Here is a 22,149-nt window from a genome sequence, read left to right as displayed (position 1 = left end):
ACCTGAGGGTTTCCAGCTTCCTTGCAGCCAGTTTATATATCCCACAGGAGCAGACCGAGTCTTGCTCCGCGTCCTTTGAGGCCCTAATGTCTTTGTTTCATCACATTTTCCTCATACTTTTGATTGCATGCTCAGCACAAATTATCTGAACCCCCACCACCTCTTCCGTTTTTAGAGGCTTTCTGACGCAGATCTGAATAACCAGATTCACAGGGCAAATGCAGTTCGGCACACATTGAGAATAGCCCATTAGAGAGGGAATGCTGTTGAGAAACGGAAGCTACAAAATTTGGGGATGGTTTCGTGTTTTGAGGGCTTTGCAAAAGGAATGGAGGCCTGCCTGCATGTCACCTGCCCCTCGGGGTAAATGAGAGGGTTTTGAGTTGGTTTGTACCAAAGGTGCTTTTGCCAAAGACAACCTTACTTCCCTTTTTTTAAAAAAAGACATTTCGCTTCTCATCCAATAAGCATCCTCGCTTCTCGGTTCTTTTGCAGTCTCGAGAAGCTAGAATTGCAAATGTTGTCAGCGCCTTCCCCAAATTCCAAGAAAGCTCGACGCCTCATAACGTGGGTCCAGCCAGCCTTGTCAGCTGTGTCCTAACCTGGATAACTTTTTATTTTCAATAGTGGTAACTTTAAACCTTATCCTTGCCTTTTGAAACTATCCCAGTTTTTGCACTGTGGGGAGAGGGGAAGGGAAGACAATTAAGAGATCTGCTGTTCTGGCAATGAAGCTGGAAAAGCACCAGGAGGACATCAAAAGGAGAAAATTGGGGATCTGCCCTGTGTCTCAGCCCCTTTTCAGGAGCTCAGCGGTTTTTCTTTTGGTGTCTGATGTAGTTTGCGAGATTTATTCTGCTTAGGACGGGTATTCCTTCTCTGAGTTATGCCTGCTAAGCTCTCCTTGTCGCTGAGTGCCAGCCATTCGGAAGAGCCCTTGATGACTCTGGCAAGTTGGAATTACAGAAGTGATTCGCTGGGTCTTCACCTCCTATCCTCTCTCTTTCAAACTCTTTTCTTTCCGCTCTGCCTTCTTAGGTAGAAGAAGGAGGTGTTGACTTCTGATGGCTCGTGATGATAGCTGGTGGCTGCTAGTTAAGGATGCTTAAAATCCTGGATTAGGGCTGTCCCACAACAAAGTGATGGCTGTGCTTGGGCACAGTGCGCGAGCGCCCCCTTGTGGCAGAACAGGGTATCCCCCATCTGGAAGGAAAGAGCAATTTCAGACGCTTCCTTGTCTGCATGATAAGCTTTCGAACAGTGAGTGTTAAAAAGACTCTAGGACTTTCGCTACAATGGGTTAATTTATAAGCCTTCAAGGTAGGACTGGAAGACCAGGTGCCCAGATGCAAAAGGAACCAAAACCTCCTCGGTGAGGTCCAGGTCTTCTGCATCAGGTTAAATGGCCAGAGTTAAAGTCCACTTTTGGGGGGGGGTCCCCTGATGCTCAGGATTGTGAGAAACGTAAGCCGAACTTGGTTCCCCAACAGATTGACTAGTTTCAGTTTCTGTTGGAGCAAAGACCTTTCAGGTTTTTGCCTCAGTTTCTGCGGTTGAGATGCGTGTTCTTTCCAACCTTTTCTGACTGCCCTGAACCTTAACTTAAGTGCAGCTGAACTGGGCTTCCTCAGGTGCATTCATTTTCAGAGCTGACACGATAGAAATGTCATGTGCACAAAGAGGGAAAACAGTCTCCACGTAATTCCTTCCCTGGCTATTAATATCCTCGTAGGTGGAACAGATTGATGTATTTCATAATTTGTCTTCCTTATTGGGCTGTTTGCATTTGTTCCTTCTCTGCCTTCTGGCAGATATCAAGAACAACCTTGGCTATGCAGAAGAGTTCTTTCTAGAATTTGTCAAAATCTGGATAACCAGGAGAGCCAGCAGAGAACCAGCTAGTTTTTCTATGTTCTGTTGGCTGATCACAGAGAGCTCGGTGAAAATCCTTCTCCTGCAGCTAAAATTAATTAATAGCCCAAGTCAGGGATCTCCAAACTTGGCGACTTTAAGACTTGTGGACTTCAACTCCCAGAATTCCCCAGCCTGCATGGGAATTGAAGTCCACAAGTCTTAAAGTTGCCAAGTTTGGAGACACCTGGCCTAAGTTATGGCTGGAGAGCCAGTTTGGTATAACGGTTAAAGGTGCTGGATTAGACAACAGGAAGCCACAAATTTTAACCCTGTTTTAGACTCAAAATCCAGGCTGGGTGACTTTGAGCCAGTCCTTCTTTCTCAGCCCCAGGAATAAGGCGGCGTTGGTCCTTCAGAGGCTTTCAAAATACATTGCGAGAAAAACACACACACAGACTTTTTCCCACAATCCTAGACCTATGTCGTGCGCTCCTAAATTGTGGATTAGGTGATAAATCAGTTGTGAGATTAGGAAGAAACATGGGAGGTGAAGATGGAGATAATTACCTATTGACTGGTGACCAGTCAAGAAAAATAAAAATGTTTGGGTGTGATGCAAACATTCCTTCCTGATTGAGTTGATTAGCACACAAAGCAGGCTAAAAAAATTATCTCTGTATTTAACCGTCCCGTTCAGATCTGAATGGTTCAGGGTGTCAATTTTTGCCCGACAGAAGGCTATTATGGGGGCTGGAATTCCTGAAGATGGCTTACGGGTAGGACTGGGTTATAATGGGAGCCCTACTTTCCATATACCTGGAGGATGATATGGTGGAGATTAGCCACAAATATTGAAGGACGAGATTCCCAGGCAATTTGCTGGATCAAACGCCTTCGTAGGGCCAGCGATGAAATTAGAAAGACTCCAACAATGAAGATATTTAAAGGTTGTGGATGAAGGGTGCAGATGCTCTTCTGCAAAGCTGCAACTACGATAGATCCCTCTCAAAGCACTGCAGTGAATTTTTTTAGGCGACGGCTGTGAATTTGCACACAATACTAGCAACGAGTTTCCAGGTAGAAGATGTGTTCCTGTTTGAGGGCCATGGGGGTCAACCTATTAGCACTCTCCACTTGAAATAAAGAGTCTGTACTACCAAGAAAACTTTTTATTACAATGAGAATTTTATTTCCTCCGTTCGCGTCTTTCTAGAACTGCCAGAAGGGGTTTAATTGGCTCCCCAACAATTTGCAAGAATTGCACCAGAAGACTGACTTGCAAACGTCTGTAGTGTCATGACGAAGCAAAGTGCTTTGAAAGGCATCAACCCCGGCTAGAGTTTTGCACCTGGACAACGGAATGTAGAGGAACTTGCCTCTGAACAGAACTGAGCTCGTAGCACCTGCAGCTAAGCGAGGAGACAAAAGCGATGGAGAAACCAGTGAGTCCTTTAGGTCTGCACTATCGACTGAAGGAAGAGCAAGCAAGCGTATTTCCTGACTGAGCACACTGAGTAAGTGAAAGTGTGGAAATCGGTGCAACGGGATTAAGCTACAAACACCACTCTGGTTTTGAGCTGCTCCCTGCCACACTTCCTGCCCCCCCAAATGCTAGCTTAGCGTAGGGTGGGCTTGGAGGAGGTTCTCAGATCCAGATGTCCGAGGTACAATCTCCTCCCGGGTAACGCATTTCGTGTGTACGAGCGGGGCCCCAGGGCTCATTCCCAAAATCCACCAGGAAGTCTGGGTTCACAAAGAGGCCCCCGTTCTCGGTGTCCACATCAATCTGGAGCATGACTGACCCTTCCCTGCAAAGGAAGAAGAATCCAGGGGTAGAAAGTGGGTTATCTGAGCAAGGGGGGCTTAAAAATAGGGTGGATTTGAGGTGTAACCCAAGGAGAAGGAGAACAACTCCCCCCACCCGGGGCAACTTTGCTCTGAATTTTCTTCAGCTGTCAAGATGACCCTACCTGACCAATTGTGGGTAAAACTGCTTGTCCCACGGTGTGTAGAAACTGTTGGTGACATAAAGCCTCTTTCCATCCAAGCTGAGCTGCAGCATTTGGGGTCCCCCGTAGACTCTCCTCCCCTGAGGTGAAAAAAGCGAGGAGTGGTCAAGAAATGTAGGCGTTCCATAAAGGGGTACCTATGGCTCTTTACTCTCCTTTGCCACAGGAAAGCATTTCAATGTGTCCCACGAGAAGGAAGAATCCACGCTGTCCATTTATGCCCAGCACGTTTCCTGCAAGTGTCTCGAACCCGGAATCCCTCTGAGAAAAGAGAGGCTCACCTGGAGCATGAACGGATCTGGTTGGCATTCGAGCTCGTCATCCTGAATCACAGTCACAACCCCGCCTTTGTAGATGTTGCCTCCTACAAACACCTGCAGGAACCAAAGGGGTTAGGGTCAGTTCAGGCCGAAGGACAGTCCCCCCCCCCTTCCCCAAGCTGCAGTTTTTCTCTGCCCAAACGGCAGTACTTGGAAGTGGGTGATCTTCTGCCAGGTGCTAATGCAGGAGACCCGGATGAGCTTTCTGCTTAACCCAACATCCTGGTTCCAAGGGTGGAAAGAAGCAACGCCTGCAAGGATCCTAAGTAAGGAACCCGGGATTTCCGGGCCTTTGGATGGGAAGGAGCTCACCTGGCCCACCAGCCGAGGGCAGTGGGGGTCGGTGATGTCGTACTGTCGGACATCACCGTGAAGCCAGTTGCTCAGGTAGATGAAGCGGTCATCCAGTGAAATAAGGAAGTCTGCGAGGAACGCTGGAGGAAAGAGAAGGTGGCCAGGAATAAAGTCAGGAAGAGAATTCGATTACCTGAATATCCCGGCACGGACAAGTTTTTCACAAACCGTCCTTCTCCAAAATACGTGGACTTCTCTCAGTTCCTGGAGTACTTGGCCCATTCTCCAAAGATTCTAACCATCCTTAATTTGGGAACAGAAGGTGCGAACTCCAGAGCTCTAGGGCTGAGACAGAAGCATGAGAGCAGAAGCCCTCCTGGACTTTATTTACTTACACGGCATTTCAGAGAAGAACCACCCGGTGACCACCTTGCTTGGAATCTGGATGACCTTCTCCGCTGTCCATGACCCGTCCTGCAATAGACACAAGAAGTTAGCTGGTTGGGTAGTGCAAAGCTCTCCCATGTCAACCAATCTGCAGCCTCTCCTTCGCTTCCTACCCATATCTGCCTTCTAATCTGAAGACCTGTTCTCAGTGAGATTTGAAATATTTCTATGGTTTGCCGATACCGAATTTTATCCCAATTCTGTCGTAATTCTTTCCAATCTCTTGCCAGGCCTCTGGGCCTTCCGGCTCTGTTCTTCAGCAAAAACTATCGTGGTTTTTCTACCGTAGAAGCAAGACGAACCATAATAAGGCAGTTCTACCTTCAGGTTCCTGTGTGTCAAGATCTCCTTCTTGTGATAATGGTATACTAATTATAGCATAACGTTTTGTTGGCCATGGTGCATTTTAACCAATCGTTCTGTATTTTATTCTCAGCTGAAGCCTCAGTCGCCAGTTGTTTCGGGCGGGAAGAGGGGGCAAAGGAGAAAGAAATTGTGTTTTTCCCCCTACCTCTTTCTTGAAAAAATGGTGTATGGAGCTCTCTAAGGTGCAGCCCACAAAGCCGTGCGCGGCGTCTGGGTTGTGCAGGAAGCGGATCTCCAGTGGGGCAGAATCTTCCCCCACATCAATGGACTGGAGAAGGCAGTGGGTGGTCCAGTCCCACACATTCAATCGGCGGCCATAGCGGTCTGTGGAGGAAAGGAGAAGAATCGGTTCAACGTCTTCTGATCCGTAGGAATGCTTCCTGCTAGAGCAGTGTTTCCCAAACTTGACAATTTTAAGGCATGTGGACTTCAACTCCCAGAATTCCACAGCCAGCGTTGGCTGTGGAATTCTGGGAGTTGAAGTCCTCATGCCTTAAAATTGTCAAGTTTGGGAAACACTGTGCTAGAGGGTACCCAGCAGTTCCTTAGAGCAGGGGTCCCCAACCTTAGCCACTTTATGACTTGTGGACTTCAACTCCCAGAATTCCTCAGCCAAACATGCTTTCTCATGGGCTTTCTCATGTTGGGAGGCCTCCAAACAGCAGCTGAAGTGCCACCTCTTGGAGAAAGGCTAGCTGGACAAGAGGGTTGGGCTAGATGGCCACCAACACCCCCTCGGTGCCAACTTTCCTCAAGACCTCTTGGAGCCTTCTTTAAGCTGAGAGTCCAGCCCCCCCCCCCGAATTTTGGATCCCGATGACAGTGTTCTGTCATCTCACCTTTCTTCAGATCTTCAGGGTTGAACCCATCCGCAAAGTATTTGGGGGCACCCCATTCCGTGCTGATTAAGACATTATGCCTGGGTTGATACCAGAAGTCGTATCCTTGCGGAGCCTCGTCCCCGGGGCAGTTCCAGGTGCCCTTCACTTCCCAGGTTTCCGCATCCACAAGGACAAATCCACCTGCGATTTGGGGGTGGGGGTGGGGCAGAATGCAAATGAATTCAGACAGAGGTAGGTGACTCGCAGGAAGGGTTGGTTGAAAAGGCTTTCCCCCCCCTCGGAGATGTCTAAGAGGTGGCAGCAGCCTGGAAGAGAGCCCAGGGCTCAAATTTCCGCATTTCGGAGGAGTCCGTGTGACAGGTTTCCCTCCCAACACCTTCCGAGTCACCCCTTGCTCTTACAGCACTGGACCCCCTTTTTGGAAAACCAATCTGCCCGGCGGTACCTTTTCCATTGCCATATAGGTCCCCAATGGAGCTGATCATGACTTCTCCGCTGCCCAGACAGTGTGAGGTGTGTAATGTAGCCAGGTTGGTTTTACAGAAGACCTCTCTGGGCTCAATCACCTGCCAGAGTCGGGGAAGGCAAGGGGAGACATTGGTCAAGGACTGGGGGGGGGGATTTTGGCTTCAATCTCTTACAAAGGCCAGGTCAAGGGATGAGTGACGCTCAGTATAAAATCCCTTCGGCTTTAACCCACTTCAAGGTCCTTTGAGAGCCCTTTGCAACCCATTTCCCTGGATTGCGCCCTCTTGGGGTGTGCATTTTTTGGGGGGCCTACTTTAAACAGGGAGGGAGCTTGGGGGTCAGTCCCGGTATCCACAACATAAATCCGTGAAGTGTTGAGGCAGGGAAGCACCAGCCGGTTGCGTTTCTTGGTGGTGTCTCCGAAGCAGCTGCTGCAAGCGTTCCAGCCAGTGTGGTGAAGCTCATCGTTAATATACGGCATTTGCAGCCGGTGAATAATCTGGTAGAGAAAGGAAGGGAGGGGGCAGAAAATAAACGTGTTATTTATCTCTTGGCCTGGAGTCGTGCATCTCTGTTGGATTCCAAAAAGTTCGTGATTTGTGCGTGTCTTTGGATGCCGGACGCCGCTTGCAGAATAGAATTTTGTTCTCCCTCTTCCAGTTGGCGAGTGGAACCTCACCAACAGGACTGGCGTCCCTTAAAACACCCAGCCTGGTCCTTCCCTTCCCCGTCTTTCATGCGCCCTCTGCACAACGGTGCTCCACCATTCCAAGCCTTGGCATCGGGAGCTGCAGACACCCATTGGGACAAGGAAGGACTCTCCCTGCATGTCTGGATGCCAGATCCAGCATCCGAGCATCGCTGCTTCTGTCGTGATTGCGAGCAAACCCAGGGCATTGCAGCATAGGTGTCTGTGGTATCAGCTAATGATCCTCTCCAGCCTTCAGGCTTTCTGAAGGTCTATCACGAGGGTTCAGCCTCAGCTGCGTCCAGTTAGAGCGTCTGTACCTGTGTGGATCTAGGCTAGGACTCTGCTGACACAAAAAAGCAGATCCGCCTCGGGACAATCAGGAGACAGACAAACAGAGCGTCCTGAACCAGTCCAGAAGCCGAAAGCTGCTGAGCTCTGCTGGGCTTAGAACAAAGGACACTCTTAATTTATTTAACTTAATTATTCCCAGGTCTTGATATCTTGATTCTAGCAATTAGCAAAAAGTGTTTCAGAAGCTGACAATGTGTCTGAACATGTTGGGCAAATGTTAAGTTTTTTGGGCAGTTTCATAAACGGAGTCCTGTTTTAGGTCTGCCACCTGGTGTATAAATAATGCTTCATGTTGAAGTAATGGTTATGCATTCTAAAGCAACGGCTTCTCTTTCAACCAAAGTCTGGCAGTTCAGGGAAGAGAATTTGAGGCCTCGGTTTGAAATGACTTGACTTCCGCTCTCCTCATATCTGCGCCTACCAAGGAGAGCATAAAGCTTCTTGCTTCCACCTTTAAAGCAGAGGCGGGGAGCAATGGCCCTTTTATGACTGGTGGACTTCAACTCCCAGAATTCCTGAGCCAGCATCATCCCCCACCCCTGCTTTAAAGGATGTTCGCCACCCTTAGCTTCTCTTTAACAAGTGTTCACTAGGAACACTGTCCTACACCACAATTCCTTTGTTCTGGATTAGTGTGCCGTGAAACCCAGGACCCATTGGCTTGATCAATAAACTCTGGTTAAAACTAACCACAGTTTAACCTGATGAGTTTGATGTGGCCTTACTCCACTTCCACCCCAGCCACCAAACAAGAGTTGTGTTAAAGAGAAGCCCAAGGAAAAGGAAAACGAACAAGCGTTCACAATATCATTGCAAAGAACAAAGTAATCTCGTACTTGGCAGTAATTGGAAGATTCAGGATCCACATCCACCGTGGCGAGATAATCAGGCTTCTGGGCCCCTGTGCCAGTTAAGATGCAAGGCACATAGATCAGCTTCTCTCGGGGGCCTAAGGAGAAGAAAAACCCTCAGTTTAGAATCCTGCATCTGAATCTTAAAATGGTTCTATCTGAGCTGCAGTTTGCTAGACTTGCATTCCCTCACCCTGTTAAACTGGGTTACTGGATTAACCGTGGCAGAGACTGAATCAGAACAGAAGGCTTTTCAAGGACCTGCAGTAATACAAAATCCTAACTAGGTTCACGCAAACCGAGCTGAGCGAGCTGTGCAGAAATAGCTATGGGATTTTTCCTGACAGTTAGAACAATTAACCAGTGGAACAACCTGCCTCCAGAAGTTGTGGGTGCTCCAACACTAGAAGGTTTTAAGAAGAGACTGGACAGCCATTTGTCTGAAAAGGGATAGAGTTTCCTGCCTGAGCAGGGGGTTGGACTACATGACCTCCAAGGTCCCTTCCAACTCTCTGATTCTGTTGTTCTGTTATTTGCATCAGGCCAGGCTGAGCGCATTGACCGGTAGTGGCCAATCCATGGTACTCTGAGTCACTTCCTGGATCTGTGGGACTGGAGCGCATGGATTGTTGGTCAAGAGTCCCAATACCAATGGCTCAACACCCATGTTGAGCTTGTTCCACACACCATGGTCCAAATGAGTAGTTTAATATGAAGTGTGAACCCATCCTTCATCTCTGTGGCTCTGTCTGGTCCCAACCTCAGCTGCCCTGCCCTGGCATCCAGAAGGAAAGAGGATCACTCATGCTTACCATTCATGGCATCCAAGGGTGTTGGATATCCAGGACCCTGACAGCCACATCCTTCACCTCCTCCTCCTCCTCCTTCTTCTTTAGGAAGAAAGAAGAATAGTTTAGCAACTTGGCATCAGGAAAGAGAAGAACATCCCTGGTGGGACTGATCAGAAGAAACTGGACGTTTTTTTGAGCCAAAATATCTTCCTACTGCCCCTTGGCATGGCTCAACTTCCCTGCAGTTGACCCTCAGCTGGTATGTGGGGAGGAGAGACTGCTTGGGTCACAGCCAGATAAGAGATGGCTGTATAAAGGATGAAGTAAGAGTCCCAAAAGGGACCTTCCCCAAATTCCCAGACTATGAAGAAGAGAGATTGGTCCTTTCAGACCAGCAAGATTCTGTGAATGGAGCTTCACAATACGGTGGAATCACCTTATCTGTTTGGGTTTCCCACCTGATCTACCTGGTAAGGCTGCACGGGCCCAGCCAGAGAAGTAGGGGAGGACTTCCTGTGAGTGAAGCACCTTAAGGAGGGCAAAGGTATCAACTCATCAAAACATGAAATTAAAGGCTTAGCAGAAACAAAACAGCAGCTCATTATCTCTTCTGATTTGGCTGTTTTGTTTCCCCCATTTATTTCGATGCCGTGATAAGCCTGCGATCTAATTCATTGCTCATCCCTGCTTGTGAATTAATTGTTCTGCTGTGGCAACTCATGTCTCTGATTGCGTGCGTGATATTCCTTCTCGACTGTTGATGCTGGTGTGGCAAACCACACTCTGCTCGAATGCTAAAAGGAAGAAGCCGGGACGGCCTTGGCAGTAAGTCATACGTAAGGTGACTATATTTTTGACCTGGCTGTCAGTACCATTCGCCAGCTCCTATAATGCATGTCTTCCTTCTTTCCACACCCCTTCCTTTCAGTTGCTAATTAATTAATAGGAGGAAAATAAGCCACCAGTTTTCATATTACTCTTCATCAATTACGTTTCTAGGACAGGATATAAGACACACCAATCAGGAAGCAGTCAAATAATTTGCCTCACGACTATCGACAAAAATACATTTCAGAAAGGTGGACACCCTTCCCCAGGGCTGACCCCTGGCAAGCTCCCCTTGTTCTCCTCTCATAAACCAGTGTGGCCCTCCTCATTAGCTTGAAGCAAATTCATTGTTGGGAATTTGCTTCCCTCCTACTTACGAGAAAGAACACTTTAAACAGATCTGGAACCTAAGAAATAACAAACCCTGTGTTTTTCCTTCTCCCTCCTGGTCGGGTTTCCTTGCATGCCATGCTAGGCTCAAGCTCATGTCCGAGGTCCCTTTTAACTCTGGCATTCTGTTATTTTATAATCCCAGATCAACTCATCAGAGGAATGTTTTGCCTCCAGAAATTCTGGGGGTTCCATCATTGGAGGTTTTTAAGAAGAGATTGGACAACCGTCTGTCTGGAATGGCATCCGATCTCCTGCTGAAACAGGGGGCTGGACTAGAGGACCTCGGAGGTCCCTTCCAACTCCTTTATTCTTAACACCTGTGGGGTGTAACCCCACCTTGGCAAGGGTGAGGTGGGTCTTTTAAGGAAGGCCGAGGACAGGCCGCCTTGAGGGACAAGTCAGCGGTCTGGGAGGCGAGAGAAAGGATGACTTCCTACCTTTGCTTGGCATCTGTGGAATATCCTCCTGAGCATCCTTTGTTTGATGCTTGGACATTTTCCCCGCTCTCTCTTCTGCTGTGCCTGGACTCAGACACCTGAGGTTCCCCAGGTGTTTGCAGGCGGTTTATAAAGCCGCGGTGAGTCTTGCCACAGAAGGTGTGCGCAGAAGGCGTGGTCTCCGGAAGGAACTCATTAAAGAAAGAGCTGATTCCTGAAACCCCAGAGGGCCAAACCAGCCCCCTCCCTCCCCCCTCCCTCCATCTCCCACCAGATTCCACACCTTGTGGGGCTCTTCATAGCACGAGGTCCCACCACATCTGCTTTCAAGTTCTTCTCACAGCTTTTTAATTACATCTGATCTGATTCTTATCTGAAGCCCTATAATCCCTTCTGGCTTTCTGGCTTCCCCAACTTTGCTGATTCAAAAGGTGAATGCAATTTGGGGCACATTGAGAATAGCCTATTGGCAAGGTGTTAAACCACCGCGAAAGAGACCTCTGCTGGGTTGTGCATGCAAGTTCTGAGATCCCATCATGTCCTTGAATCCAGATGTTCACACACGTATTAAGTCTGCAAGTGGATGTGGTCTGTGCAGTCCCTGTACCCTCAATCAGAGACAGAAAAATGGATTTCTCCACTCCATTTTCCCTTTGCCTAGCAACCCAACAGCACACTATTCTGGTGAAACATCTTTCCAGGCAGATGTGAAGGTGTGTTTAGTATTTTTCACGTGAGGTTCAGGTGACGAGCACTGAGGTTTGAAAAGCCCAATTGAGTGGGGAGATTTGGAGGGTTTCCCGAAAAGAACGGAGGCCTTGCCTGCACATTATCCGCCCCTCGGAGTAAAGGAAAGGTTTTTGAGTTGCTTTCTAGTCTTGAGAAGCTAGAATTGGTGGTTTCGTCTCCAAGTCCCCAAGAATTTGGGTCCAGCAAACATGGTGGATCAAGCCTCAGCCCAGATTTTATTTATTTATTTTATTTATTTATGAGACTTATATACCGCTTTAAGTGCAAGCACTCTCTAAGCGGTGTACACCAGTAAGCAATGTGTATATATATTTACATTGCCCCCAACAATCTGGGTCCTCATTTTACCTACCTCAGAAGGATGGAAGGCTGAGTCAACCTTGAGCCGGTGAGATTTGAACCACTGACCTGCTGAACACAGTCAGCTAAAGTGGCCTGCAGTACTGCACTCTAACTGCTGCGCCACCTCGGCTCATATTTACTTACCTTTCATCTTATCAGTGCATTTTGAAATAATAGCACTTTTTGCATTGATGAAAAGAGGGGAAAGGAAACCCAACCGAGAGACTTGCTGTTCCAGAAAGTCAAGAAAAGCACCGCGAGGGCATGAAACTGAGAAAACTGGAGATCTGCCTTGTGGTTTGGCTTCTTTTCAGGAGCTCAGCGTTTCCATTCGGTATCCTCATTCCCCACAGCTGTAGATTATTAGTTCTATTCTGGCTAGGCTTTGCCTCTGCCTCCGGTCTGTGCTGCTTGGGATTATTAGAGATTGATTTTACCTGACTGAGCATCTCTGCTGCAACTACAATGGAAAGACTCTACCCTGCAAGGTCGAAATCTAAACAGGAGAGTGGATGCAACCATTTGCTTGACAGCCTGTTGGGATAATATTTTATTCAGTTCACACGTTAACAATCATTAAACCCCACTTCAGAGTGTAACCCAGTACCTTAACCATAGTGCTGAATTAGCTTTTGGGGGGAGCTCTTCCACCCCCAGATGTGGACATTCAGCCAAGTGAAGAGATGACCCTTTCTAACTTAAAAATACACTTCGATGGGAAGAAAACTTCATCAAAACGAGCAGTGCCCTGGTTTTTTGATGGCTGGCGTCTTGGATTGGAACAAGCACGGTTAATTGGAGCACAGCCAGCAAAAGCAGGCAGATGTCTCCACGCGATTCCGGTGGATTGAAATTTAGGCTCCTTATCTGAGAGAATTCCTGTCTTGCTTGAGGAACCAACCTTGTACTTTGACCCCCCCCCAGACCCAGTTTCAGAAATGCGTTTTGTAAGCAGATGCAGCCACCCTTTGAGAGAAGAACAAAAGAGACAGCAGTAGCACTAGTAATAGCACTTAGACTTATATGCCGCTTCGTGTGGTATATGTCACAAGATGGACACCTTGTGCAGAGAGATTGGTAAAGTAGGTCCAAGAAGAGAGAATGATAAAATTAAACTTGGAATATTGCACCCAGTTCTGGTCACCACAATGTAAAAAAGATGTTGAGACTCTGGAAAGAGTGCAGAGAAGAGCAACAAAGATGATTAGGGGGGCTGGAGTGGAGCAGGAACTGCTGAAAGAAGGCTCCACACCCATTTGCATCACTCAGGTGATCCTGAGGACATAGATAGCAGTATTCCAATATCTCAGGGGCTGCCATAAAGAAGAGGGAATTAAGCTATTTTCCAAAGCACCTGAAGGCAGGACAAGAAGCAACGGGTGGAAACTAATCAAGGAGAGAAGCAACCTAGAACTAAATAGAAACTTCCTGAAAGTGAGAACAATTAATCAGTGGAACAGCTTGCCTCCAGAAGCAGTAAATGCTCCAACACTGGAAGTTTTTAAGAAGAGACTGGACAGCCATTTGTCCGAAATGGTGTAGGGTTTCCTGCCCGAGCAGGGGGTTGGACTAGATGACCTCCAAGGTCCCTTCCAACTTTACTACTATTACTATTACTCTCTAAAACAGGGGTCTTCAAACTTGGCCCTTTTATGACTTGTGGACTTCAACTCCCAGAATTAGGCCCCTGCTCTAAAAGAATGTAAATGACCATCTGTCTGCAAGGAACATATATGCTTCCATTCCACATCATCTAGTCCAGTGGTTCTCAACCTTTTTAATGCCGCGACCCCCCAACCGGTCGTAAGTCGAGGACTACTCAACCGATCGTAAGTCGAGGACTACTCAACTGGTGCAGCACTGTTTGCAGACTGGGACTTTTGGCGGGCTCAGCAGAGCAGAGACAGCCTGGACAATTCCTATTGGCTTTTGAAAGCCAATAGAATTAGACTCTATTCAAGAGAGTCTATTCTATTGGCTTTCAAAAGCCAATAGAATAAAAGGGAGTAGCACAGCTAAGGACAAGGGGGAAAAAAATGGCGGACTGCGTTGTTTGGCGACCCCCGTGAAATGGTCGTTCGACCCCAAATGTGGTCCCGACCCACAGGTTGAGAACCACTGATCTAGTCAGAGCTGAAGAGGTGAAACGTCTTCAAGGAAAAACAAGGAAGTCCAGTTGCCTGTTGAAAAACCACCTTTGGGACAACCATGTCCTGGATGACTGAGAATCTCCATAGACATTTCTCTGAAATGGTATATAGGCCCCTATCTGGAGGGCGCAGCAGGGTGGACAATGTGGAGAGGGGTCTCATTAAAAGTTATTAAAATCCTTATGATCGGGATATAAATGTATCGGGCTTCTTTTGAAAACATTTAACTGTGGCTGGGAAGAGTTCCAATAATAGAAAAAGGAAGAAATAGTTTCAAATTTGAGTCCATTTCTTTCACTGGGCAAGACACTTTGTATCAGAGACTCTATTATAACATGTTAGCAGAATCCCTAGAAAAGCAAAACAAAGCAAAGCAAAGCAAATCAGTCCTGGGTTGTTTTTTCTTAAAAGAAAAAGACTGAAAATAATAACAAATTAAAATAAAACCAAGGGCTGCCTGGCAAGATTGTGACAGGATGGAGAAGATGCAAGCAAAAAAACAGAAAAAGAGCTTTAAATGTTAGGTGGAGGGGATGACCCACCAACCAGAAGGGCAATCTGTTGCAAGAGAAACAATCCCCATCACACACACACACACACACACACACACACACACACACAAGGCTGGCTAATGGGACCTGTAGTCCAAAGTATTTCATATATACTGTACATATAACCATAATTTCATTTTTATTATTTTTGGTATGTATTACATTTTCAGATTTTTTTTGTAAAAACTGAGCATTTTAAGCAGGGGGGAAACCTGCTCAACAGGAGCAAAAAAAAAAAAAAGCTCTGTTGCAAGAAGGGACCATCCCTATCAACACCCCCCCACCCCGGAGGTGGCTGATGGGACTTGCAATCCAAAGCATTCCTCATCAGAAGCCCAAAGTCACCCTCGGGATCTCTCAATCCTAAAAAGCACTGCTGCAAAAATGTTGGGGATGTTTTAAAAACTGGGGCCCCCCGTGCACAAGGGGAGACCCGTTGGCTGCCTGGCGGATGGGGTTTGTAGTCCAAGGGTCCCCTAGGAGGCGGGGCGAAGCCTTGAGAAGAAGGCATTGCACGCACACGCACCCCCAGCCTGGCAGCCGCCTAATCGCCTTCACCTGTGCGGCCGAAGCCCACCTGGCCGTGATGAGCCTTCCCGCGCTCCACGGCCGTCTCCACGGCAACCGCCCCGCGAGCCTGGGAACCAGCCGAGCGATCGCACCTGTGCTTGCGCGCGAACGAGCGCGCGCCCTTCCCGCCCAGCGCCCTGGGGCCACCTTTCTGGACGCCCATCACGCCCGCCATTGGCTGCTCCGAAAACGCGTCCCTCGGATTGGCTGAGCGGCCTCTCCTCGCGCCGAGAGGCGGGGACGTTTAAAAAGTCGGCGGGCTCCTCAGCCTGAGGGCAAAAAGCGGAGCGAGCGCAGACGCCGCTCCCGCGTCCCTCGGTGCCCGAAAGGGTGGCTGCTGCGGGGCGCCGGGGGGCTCAAATGCCTCTCTCCGGCGCTCCCGCGGCCCAAGCCCTCGAGCTCGAGGCCGGGCAGGGCCTTTTGAGCTTTTGAGGTAATTCTAGCGGGGGCTTTTCCAGCTGTGAGGGGCCTGAGGGGGGCGCGAGTCCTTGAGCGAATGAAGAGCTTATTGCTCTCGGGGAGTCAGGATAGCCCCCGGGGTCGCTTTAAGCGCGGCGTGTCTTCTTTGGAGTAAAACGCCAGGAGGGGGGGGGGGCTGAGGTGATACCTCAAGGGGGCTTCACTCAAAGGACGCCAATACCACAGGTCACTAAAGACGGTACTTATTCTCCGTCTTTCCCTCGGGGAATAACGCAAAGCGCGGTGCCTTGAAGTCATTCTAGCCAGAGCCCAACTTCTTAAAAGTTGGGTGGACCCTGAGGTAATTTCAGCCATGTCCTTTTAGAAAAAAAAAAAGGACCAAACCACCACGGGTGAATAAGAGTGAAAATTAGCTTGGGAGTAAAGTCTGAGATAATCTTAGCCATTGCAGAAAGCTGAGCCAATTTTAGGCAGGTGCAGTTAAAAGGGCTAAATGACCACAGGTGAACAAGCATTAAAATTAGCTGAAAGGGAAAATGGCTTCCGTCCCTGGAGTTGCCTTTCTTGAAATAAAGTCAGCTCTTGAAGAATTCTTCAGGTAATTTTAGCCAAGGTGCACATTTTAAAATGTTGGTGGAACCTGAGCTAATCTCAGCCGTGTCCTTTTAGAAGGACCAAGCCCCCATAGGTAAGTCAGAATTAAAAATACTTTTAAAGGTAAAGATAAAATTACTCAGGAGCTGACCTTGCTCTCAGGAATAAAGTGATTTCTTGGGATTTAAGGTAACTTTAGTGGGCTCAGGTCCTTAAAAGAAGCAAAATATGTAGGGGACTAGCTACTTGAAGTAACTAAACAAAAAAGTTAACTAAAATTACTTCAGGTCAGGGGATTGGACTTATTTTCTTGAAATAAAGTCAATTCTGGAGGCCTGAAGTAATTTTAGCCAAGGCTCAGGTTCTTAGAGTAAAATATTAGTGGAACCTGAGATAATCTCAACCTGGGCAGCCATTTGTCTGAAATGGTATAGGGTTTCCTGCCTGAGCAGGGGGTTGGACTAGATGACCTCCAAGGTCCCTTCTAACTTTATTATTATTTTGCCCTTTTAAAAGGGACCCAAACCACCACAGGGAATAAGAGTTAAAATTAGCTTGGGGGTAAAGTCTGAAAAAAAATCTTAGCCATGTCCTTGCAGGCTAAAAAGTATTTCAAGTAAGTAAAGGTGAAAGTTAACTAAAATTACTTCAGGCCCAGGACCTGGCTTAACTCTCAGGAAATTGCTTCAGTACTTGGAGTTGCTCTTATTTTCTCCCAAGTCAACTCTTGGGACCTGAGAAAATTTTAGTCAAGGCTCAAGTCCTTAAATGAAGCAAAACATGTAAAAGACCACTAATTGCATGGTCTGAAGAATTCTCAAGGGGACAATGTTTCAATTCATTGTATATTGTCTTCTTTCACTCATAGGATCAAACACAAAAATCCCCTTTGATTGATTGTTTTTCTAGTCTCTGGACATAAGCTGGTCATTTGGTGATGTTGATTTTTTTTTTTTAATTTCAAAGGCATGAATCCATATAGACGACGAAGAAGACATCAACAGTAAGAGATGGTTTAATTCATTCTCCAGTATATCATGAAAGTGTGGATAGCCTGGCAGATAACTGTTTGCAACATGTTTATTCCTGCAAAAATTGTTTACAAAGTATCAATAGTAAAAAGAAATTCTGAGCTGTCACAATTTTAGCTATTAGCTGCGGTTCTTAGAATTAGACAGGGTCCCAGGAGCATCCCACATACCCCCAGACATGGCGATTTTGGTGATGCCCCCCTTGGTGGAGGTCTTTCGGTCCCTGAGCTTCCACTCTGTGACACTCACACTGAATGAGCCGGGGAAGCAAACTGCTACCTGTCTCATTGAATCCCTGAGCAAACACTGTGGGGGACTCACACTGGAAGTCCTTTCTGGGGTGGGGCTGGGTGACCCTTTCAGTCCCTGAGCACGCACTGAGGGCGAATCACACTGGTCGAGTGAACAGGGTCCACTCCTCCAATGCCTGAGGACCCCCTCAGTGAGACTCAAACTGGAAGGCAATCCTTTGCAATCGCCTCACACTAGAAATAAGGCGTCCTTGGTGCTCTCTGAGCTTGGTGGTTTTCTTGTAGACGTTTCATTAGCAAACTAGAGAACATCATCAGTGCTAGTAGAAGAGAGTGTGGTTTGCTGTCAGTTTATGTTCAAGTAGCTTCTTTCAGTGTTGTTGAAAATGGTCTTGGAGGTCCTTTGTTGTGCTATTTGTTGTTAGCTTCTTTGACCGTTCCTTGATTGCGGTATTGTTTTCTTGCCATGGCGATGGTTTTTAGAACCTGAAATAAAACCTCAACGGCCATATTAGCTATGGCCGTGGAGGTTAGGGTTTTTTAGCTTTGCAGACTGAGTGGGGGAAGAATTGCACATCTCTGCCAAAAGTGCCTCGAAAGAGACAACGCTTGCTGGGCACGACTGAGGAAAAAGCAGAAGAAGAAAGAAGAAAGTAGAGAGCATGAAAATGTCTCCAGCTCAAGTCTTTCGGCTGTGATGTGGCCTCCTACGCTGTGAGGTAAGTTTAGCCGAGTCTTATATTCTTCAGAGTTTTGGGGTATGGAGGGAAGTGGATGGTCCTTCCTAAGTAGGTAACATCTGCAACTGAGCTAATAGTGAGCACTGCGTACTGTGCATTCTTAGGAGTAAAACTCCAATGGCAGCTGAAGTAATGTTAGGTTTTGGTTAACTCTACACCACCTTAGAAGACAGAAGACTCAGCTGTCAGCCTGCAGCATTGATGGAAAAAGAAGGAATGGAACGCAAGAATGAATATGATCTCCATCAAAAATGAATATGATCTCCATCAAGAATGCCCCTTCACCAAGTCAATCACAACTCACCTTTACATGATAGATTTTAGAGCATTCTTGCCTGCTGTAAATTTAGCCATGGCAATGGTTATTAGAACCAAAAAAACCTCCTCAGTGGCCCTATTTAATCCTAGCCATGGCTGTTGATGGATTATAGATTTTATAGTTTTCTGCCTGGCATAGTTTTAGCCCTGGCAATGGTTCTTAGAACCAGAAAGAAAACTTCACTGGCTTTTTTAAATGACCAGTGTGTGGCCAGTGCTTGGTAACAGATTTTATAATTTTCTGCCTGGCATAAATTTAGCCCTGGCGATGGTTCTTAGAACCAGAAAGAAAACCTCATTGGCCCCTTTAAATGACCAGTATGTGGCCAGTGATTGGTAATAGATTTTATAGTTTTCTGCCTGGCGTAATTTTAGCCCTGGCAATGTTCTTAGAACCAGAAATAAAACTTCACTGGCCCTTTTAAATGACCAGTATGTGGCCAGTGATTGATAATAGATTTTATAATTTTCTGCCTGGCATAATTCTAGCCCTGGCGATGGTTCTTAGAACCAGAAAGAAAACCGCATTGGCCCCTTTAAATGACCAGTATGTGGCCAGTGATTGATAATAGATTTTATAGTTTTCTGCCTGGCATAATTCTAGCCCTGGCAATGGTTCTTAGAACCAGAAAGAGAACCTCAACGGCCCTATTTAATGCTAGGTGTGGCCGTTGATCTATAGAAGATTTTGTAGTTTTTGAATCTCTGAGATTGAGTGGAGGAACAATTGCGCACCTGGTGCCAATGTTCCTTGAAAGGGACATGGGCAGAGGAAGAAGGAAAAGAACGAAGAAGAAAGAAGAGAGGATGAAAATGTCTCCAGCTCAAGACCTTCGGCGGTGATGTGGCCTGCTACGTTGTGAGGTAAGTTTAGCTGGGACTTGTATTTTTCAAAGTTTTAGGATATGGAGGGAAGGTGGGTGGTCTTCCACTACTGGATGGTCCTTCCTAGGTAGGTAACACCTGCAACTGAAGTAATAGTAAGCACTGCATACTGTGCATTCTTAGAAGTAAAACTCCAATGGCAGCTGAAGTAATGTTAGGTCTTTTTTTATCTCCAAGGCATGTACTCTACACCACCTTAGAAGACAGAAGACTCAGCTGTCAGCCTGCGGCGTTGAAGGAAGAAGGAGGAACCGAATGCAAGAACGAATATGATCTCCATCAAGAATGCCCCTTCACCAAGTCAATCACAACTCACCTTTACATGATAGATTTTAGAGCATTCTTGCCTGCTGTAGATTTAGCCATGGCAATGGTTATTAGAACCAAAAAATCCTCCTCAGTGGCCCTATTTAATCCTAGCCATGGCTGTTGATGGATTATAGATTTTATAGTTTTCTGCCTGGCGTAATTTTAGCCCTGGCGATGGTTCTTTGAACCAGAAAGAAAACCTCATTGGCCCTTTTAAATGACCAGTGTGGCCAGTGCTTGGTAACAGATTTTATAATTTTCTGCCTGGTGTAATTTTAGCCATGGCAATGGTTCTTAGAACCAGAAATAAAACCTCATTGGCCCTTTTAAATGACCAGTGTGGCCAGTGATTGATAATAGATTTTATAGTTTTCTGCCTGGTGTAATTCTAGCCATGGCGATGGTTCTTAGAACCAGAAATAAAACGATGGAGGGAGGGGCATCTCAAGGGGGCTTCACAAAGACAGCTCAAACAAAAGAGGAGTAGCAAGACCAGAGCAGTTTATGCCTACCAAGGGGAGGCGGGGCGGCGCACAGGGAAACATCAAGGGCAGTGTGGCTGCTGGGAATGCTTGCGCCTTGGGAGGGGAGGGCGGGCAACTGGCAAGGGCTGGGGGGCTGATGCGACTGCTTGCGCCTGGGGAGGGGAGGTCGGGCAAATGGCAAGGGCTGGGGGCTGATGTGACTGCGCGGAGGAAGGGAGGGCAACTGGCAAGGGCTGGGGGGCTGATGCGACTGCTTGCGCCTTGGGAGGAGAGGGAGGGCAAATGGCAAGGGCTGGGGGGCTGATGCGACTGCTTGCGCCTTGGGAGGGGAGGGCGGGCAAATGGCAAGGGCTGATGCGACTGCTTGCGCCTTGGGAGGGAGGGAGGGCAACTGGCAAGGGCTGGGGGGGCTGATGCGACTGCTTGCGCCTTGGGAGGGGAGGGCGGGCAACTGGCAAGGGCTGGGGGGTTGATGCGACTTCTTGCGCCTTGGGAGGGGAGGGAGGGCAACTGGCAAGGCTGGGGGGCTGATGCGACTGCTTGCGCCTTGGGAGGGGAGGGCAGGTAAATGGCAAGGGCTGGGGGGCTGATGCGACTGCTTGCACCTTGGGAGGGGAGGGAGGGCAACTGGCAAGGGCTGGGGGGTTGATGCGACTTCTTGCGCCTTGGGAGGGGAGGGCGGGTAAATGGCAAGGGCTGGGGGGGCTGATGCGACTGCTTGCGCCTTGGGAGGGAGGGGCAGGCAACTGGCAAGGGCTCGGGGGCTGATGCGACTGCTTGCGCCTTGGGAGGGGAGGGCGGGCAACTGGCAAGGGCTGGGGGGTTGATGCGACTTCTTGCGCCTTGGGAGGGGAGGGAGGGCAACTGGCAAGGGCTGGGGGGCTGATGCGACTGCTTGCGCCTTGGGAGGGGAGGGCAGGTAAATGGCAAGGGCTGGGGGGCTGATGCGACTGCTTGCACCTTGGGAGGGGAGGGAGGGCAACTGGCAAGGGCTGGGGGGCTGATGCGACTGCTTGCGCCTTGGGAGGGGAAGGCGGGCAAATGGCAAGGGCTGGGGGGCTGATGCGACTGCCCCTTGGGAGGGAAGGGAGGGCAACTGGCAAGGGCTGGGGGGCTGATGCGACTTTTTGCGCCTTGGGAGGGGAGGGCGGGCAAATGGCAAGGGCTGGGGGGCTGATGCGACTGCTTGCGCCTTGGGAGGGGAGGGCGGGCAAATGGCAAGAGCTGGGGGGCTGATGCGACTGCTTGCGCCTTGGGAGGGGAGGGCGGGCAACTGGCAAGGGCTGGGGGCTGATGCGACTGCTTGCGCCTTGGGAGGGGAGGGCGGGCAACTGGCAAGGGCTGGGGGGTTGATGCGACTTCTTGCGCCTTGGGAGGAGAGGGAGGGCAACTGGCAAGGGCTGGGGGGCTGATGCGACTGCTTGCGCCTTGGGAGGGAAGGGCGGGCAACTGGCAAGGGCTGGGGGGCTGATGCGACTGCTTGCGCCTTGGGAGGGAAGGGAGGGCAAAGGGCAAGGGCTGGGGGGCTGATGCGACTGCTTGCGCCTTGGGAGGGAAGGGCGGGCAACTGGCAAGGGCTGGGGGGCTGATGCGACTGCTTGCGCCTTGGGAGGGAAGGGCGGGCAACTGGCAAGGGCTGGGGGGCTGATGCGACTGCTTGCGCCTTGGGAGGGAAGGGAGGGCAACTGGCCAGGGCTGAGGGGCTGATACGACTGCTTGTGCCTTGGGAGGGAAGGGCGGGCAACTGGCAAGGGCTGAGGGGCTGATGCGACTGCTTGCACCTTGGAGGGGAGGCGGGCAAACTGGCAAGG

The 22,149-nt window shown here is 48.7% G+C and overlaps 1 protein-coding gene and 1 long non-coding RNA gene across 3 annotated transcripts; one reads left to right on the top strand and one right to left on the bottom strand.

Moving 5' to 3' along the window:
• Positions 1-3,463: 3,463 nt before the first annotated feature.
• On the bottom strand, positions 3,464-11,116 carry LOC120317138 (methanethiol oxidase-like). Its single transcript, XM_039363476.1, has 12 exons — positions 10,943-11,116; positions 9,306-9,383; positions 8,479-8,591; positions 6,914-7,099; positions 6,578-6,698; positions 6,130-6,312; positions 5,436-5,614; positions 4,873-4,951; positions 4,496-4,617; positions 4,145-4,237; positions 3,825-3,943; positions 3,464-3,662 (listed from the first exon to the last, which is right to left on the bottom strand). Exons 1-12 carry the CDS (start codon positions 10,998-11,000, stop codon positions 3,500-3,502), a joined length of 1,494 nt encoding a protein of 497 aa, XP_039219410.1. The 5' UTR covers positions 11,001-11,116; the 3' UTR covers positions 3,464-3,499.
• Positions 11,117-15,603: 4,487 nt separating this feature from the next.
• LOC120317020 lies at positions 15,604-20,080 on the top strand. 2 transcript variants are annotated; one of them, XR_005559118.1, is made up of 4 exons: positions 15,604-15,738; positions 17,286-18,320; positions 18,508-19,523; positions 19,722-20,080. It is a non-coding gene; the product is annotated as an uncharacterized LOC120317020 (long non-coding RNA). The 2 variants fall into 2 exon arrangements; XR_005559117.1 differs by having other exon boundaries at positions 17,286-19,523.
• The last annotated feature ends 2,069 nt before the right edge of the window (positions 20,081-22,149 follow it).

Source organism: Crotalus tigris, unplaced genomic scaffold, assembly GCF_016545835.1.
Source record: "Crotalus tigris isolate CLP2741 ecotype Arizona unplaced genomic scaffold, ASM1654583v1 scf7180000019553.37968852642:3898890, whole genome shotgun sequence".
Lineage (NCBI taxonomy): Eukaryota > Metazoa > Chordata > Lepidosauria > Squamata > Viperidae > Crotalus > Crotalus tigris.
Note: the sequence above shows the minus strand (reverse complement) of the source record. Positions and strands in the feature narration are given on the sequence as shown.